Source organism: Plasmodium cynomolgi, chromosome 5 (assembly GCF_000321355.1).
Source record: "Plasmodium cynomolgi strain B DNA, chromosome 5, whole genome shotgun sequence".
In the NCBI taxonomy this organism is placed as follows: Eukaryota; Apicomplexa; class Aconoidasida; order Haemosporida; family Plasmodiidae; genus Plasmodium; species Plasmodium cynomolgi.
This window is the reverse complement of record NC_020398.1, coordinates 396,675-400,955: the sequence shown is the minus strand read 5'-3', so window position 1 is coordinate 400,955 and position 4,281 is coordinate 396,675. Positions and strand designations below refer to the sequence as shown.

Below are 4,281 nucleotides of genomic sequence, written 5' to 3'. Positions count from 1 at the left end.
TCTTGAACGTGGCCACCGTATGATCGTACGGAAGGAAAAACATTTTCCCCGTTTGTCATTTTAATTTTGTTATTTGCGTCAATTTCTCCTTTGGAAAAACACCCAAGTTTCATTTGACGTTCGCGCGCTTGTATGCCTTTTTCTTTGCCCGAGCGTGTCCCCCGCGCGTATGTTCGCCGGTACGTTTGACCGCACGTTCGGCGGTACGTTCGACCGTACGTTTGGCCGCACGTATGCAGTGTGCTTATGCTTGGGCGCCCATGTAGCAACCTGTCGTGCAGCTGCCATATAAAGCGAAGAAGCGCCCATCAAGGAGAGGAAAAAAAAGTGCATTGGCAATTAACGCTCGCACGCATACAAACACAACTTAACACATTCAACTCACCGATGACGAGGAGCACCGTGGTTACTTACCACCCCGCCCCACACGAGTGAATCCATGAGCTGTGCACATGCGAGTGAGTATGCCTTTGGAGCCAGCCTGTCAATTTTGTGATCATAACTGTTGTTTTGTTTTGTTCTGTTCTGTTCCTTTTTTTTGCCCCGAAAGGGTCATTGAACAACTCGCCAAAGCGGGTCGTTAAACAACTCGCCATAACGGGTCGTTAAGCAACTCGCCAGAACGGGTCGTTATTGCCCCATTCGGAGCAGCCGCGACAGTAGTACCTGCCAACACTCGCATGTAGCCGTGTGTCCGTCCCTGTGTGCACATGAGTGACACACGTGGGTGCGCTCCGCAGCTGTGAGTACACGCAGAGGAAGAGGCGACATTGGGGAAAGCGCCGCCGATGCACGGGGAAGGGTGCCGCACCCGTTGATTGGGATGCCAGCGGAGAGAGAAGCGCAGCGGAGGGAGACTCGACTCAGCGGAGGGAGACTCGACGCAGCGGAGGGAGACTCAACTCAACGGAGGAAGCCCTTTTTATTTTCACCCCCGCGTGGACCCCCTCCCCCTTTTTAAGTAATCGATACGCAGAAGGGGAGGCGACAAAAGGAACCCCGTAGGAAGAGAGCAACCCTGTAGGGAGAGAGCAACTCTGTAGGGAGAGAGGACCTCCTCGAAAGTTAGACAACCCTGGGGAAGGCCTCCTCTCTCCCGACATTTCCCTCATCATCCATCCCCTCCCCCCCCTACACACACAAGCACGCACAAGCGCAAACACTCCCCCCCCCTTTGTTGATGCACCGATCAATCGCATAAAATGGATATCCATTTGCAAGAAAATCAAACGGGGATCCGGTTTACTTGGAATTTATGGCCCCCTACGAAGAGTGAGGCAGCGAAAATAGAGGTGCCGCTGGGTTGCCTGTACACAGTGTTGAAGAGAACGGATGACAACAGCGTGAAGCTAGTGGAATATGAGCCACTTAAGTGCAAAACGAGCAACTGCATCCTGAATCCGTACTGTAACATAGACTTTAGGAACAAGACATGGACGTGCCCCTTTTCGAATATAAAGAATCCCTTCCCGATGCACTACGCGGAGCACATCTCGGAGAAGGTACGCCTGACGAGAGGACAGCGGTCGAGAGTGCAGCGGACAGCCGTCGAGAGTGGACGGAGTGAGAGATGTCGATGCGGTGGTTTTGTATGAGAGCGCGTTGTTCATGTGCATCTATGTGCGTTGCGTTGCCGCGCAAGTGCGGCAATACCTGCCACGCGATCGTTTCGCCTAACCTGCCGCTGAACCGTTTAACGCTGCCACCCAACCGCTCACCCGCTTAACTCTGCCATCCAACCGCTCTACCCCCCTGCAGAACCTCCCCGCCGATGTGATGTACTCCAACATCGAGTACATACAGCCGTCGAACGTGGGGGACATCCCTCCGCCGACGTTCCTGTTCGTAATCGATACGTGTCTCCTAGAGGAGGAGCTAGAACAACTGAAGGATTCCATTCAACAGTGCATAAGTTTGATGCCACCAGATTCACACATCGGAATCATCACTTTTGGAAATATGTGCTATGTTCACGAAATAGGATTCAAGGACTGTCTAAAGTCTTATGTATTCAAAGGGACGAAGGAAATTAGTGCACAAGATTTACAGAAGCAATTAAATTTGGGAACACGAAATGATCCCAGAAGTTCCACCACATCTGCATCAGCAAGACGGTTTCTACAACCAGTTAGTGAATGCGAATACAACATCAATATGTTATTGGAGGATATCCAAAAGGATAATTGGCCAACTCCACCTGATCAGAGAGCAAAGAGGTGTACAGGAGTAGCCCTCAGTGTAGCAATAGGTCTCTTAGAATGCTGTTGTAACCAATTGAGTGGCAGAGTTATGATGTTCATAGGAGGAGCAGATACTACCTCTCCAGGTAAAATAGTGGACACACCATTAAGTGAGTCATTAAGACATCATCTAGATTTACAAAAAGAGAATAGTAATGCTAGACATGTGAAAAAGGCATTAAAGTATTATGTCTCTTTAGCTAACAGAGCTGTAGCATCTGGTCATGCAGTTGATATATTTGCATGCTCATTAGATCAGATCGGATTGTATGAGATGAAAATATGTTGTGAAAAGACAAACGGATTTATGGTAATGGCAGATTCTTTTTCTATGAATGTATTTAAGGACTCTTTTAAGAAAATTTTTGAAACAGATTCTAATGGATATATCAAACATGGGTACAATGCAAAACTGACCATTATTTGTTCGAAGGAATTCCGAGTTTGTGGTGCTATTGGTGCTTGTTCAAGCAATAAAAAAATTGCAAATTATGTATCTGATACGTGTGTAGGGGAAGGGGGGACTTGTGAGTGGACCATATGTGCGTTAGATAGACAATCTACGATAGCCTTCTACTTCGAAATTGTGAATCAAAATATTGCATCCCTTCCCCCGGATAGACAAGCATACTTACAATTTCAGACACTGTATCAACATCCGAGTGGACGAAGAAGGTTGCGAGTTACAACCATTTCTTACCGCTTCGCAGAAGCAAATATTGCAGAAATATCTCAAGGATTTGACCAAGAAACTGCTGCTGTGATTATGGCTAGATTTGCGGTTCTAAAGGCCGAGACGGATGAACCCATAGATGTGTTAAGATGGCTAGATAGGAAGCTTATACGATTAGTGAGCACCTTTGCAGATTATCAAAAGGATGATGTGAACTCGTTTCATTTATCTCCTGAGTTTTCCATTTACCCACAATTCATGTATCACTTGAGGAGGTCCCATTTTTTGCAAACATTTAATGCTAGTCCGGATGAAACAGCCTACTATCGATCTATCCTTCTCCGAGAAAACACCATGAATTCTCTCATAATGATACAACCAGCGTTATTGCAATACTCTTTCGAATCACCCACTCCGGTACCTGTCCTTCTTGATGCGCAGTCACTAAAGTCAAATGTGATCCTACTCTTGGATTCTTATTTCCACATAGTCGTATGGTACGGGGAAATGATATACCAATGGAGAGAACAAGGCTTCCACGAGAAACCAGAGTATGAACACTTTAGTCAGTTACTGAATGCTCCTCATGAAGATGCTAAATCCATTTTAGAGGACAGGTTTCCCATCCCGAAGTTTGTTTTGTGTAACAGTGGTGGTAGTCAGAGTCGCTTTCTGCTCGCCAAGGTGAACCCTTCCACAACGCACAACTCGCTCAGTGGCAGCACCTTCGGCACGTCCAACAGCGAGTCCTACATTATCAACACGGACGACGTGTCGCTGAAGATTTTTATGGACCACCTGGTGAAGCTGGCCGTGCAGACGTGACGGTGCTGGGAAGCGGCGTGGAGAGGGGGGGTTCCTGCCGTGTGTTGGTGCGCCTCGTTGGTGCGCTTCGATGGTACGCCGCTTCTGTAACTCTTCTGTACCCCTTCCCTCTCTACCCCTTCTCTCTTTACCCTTCCTTCTAACCGTGCCAATTGGCAAAGGAGCACGACAAAAAAAGAAAAGTTTATTGGAATTTGTGTGCAAGTTGTAAAAAAAAACTTTTTGATTCCCTGCGGGGATGAAGTCCAGCTGCAGAGACATGGGCACAGTTGGGATGCCGGACTACTCCCCCCCGCGTGAGCGCACTCGCACGCCACGCAAACGCACTCGCACACCACACAAGCGCATTCGCACACCACATAAACGCACTCGCACCTCCAAACAAACGCACCCCCTTTTGCATGGTGCCGCCACGCAGAATCACTACGCATTCTGAAACTTTTTAAATCATCGCCAATTTTTTGCATACACAAAGGAGCATACGCCTTTGTCCCTTTGTCCATTTTTTTTTTTTTATTTCCCTTCCTTCTTTCGTTTTTTTTT

At 47.6% G+C, this 4,281-nt stretch overlaps 1 protein-coding gene across 1 annotated transcript; it reads left to right on the top strand.

Annotated features, from left to right (window-relative positions):
* Positions 1-1,202: 1,202 nt before the first annotated feature.
* PCYB_051860 (protein transport protein Sec23A) lies at positions 1,203-3,738 on the top strand (the record flags this gene model as incomplete). Its single annotated transcript, XM_004221067.1, has 2 exons — positions 1,203-1,502; positions 1,759-3,738. 2 exons carry the CDS (start codon positions 1,203-1,205, stop codon positions 3,736-3,738), a joined length of 2,280 nt encoding a protein of 759 aa, XP_004221115.1.
* Positions 3,739-4,281: the final 543 nt, after the last annotated feature.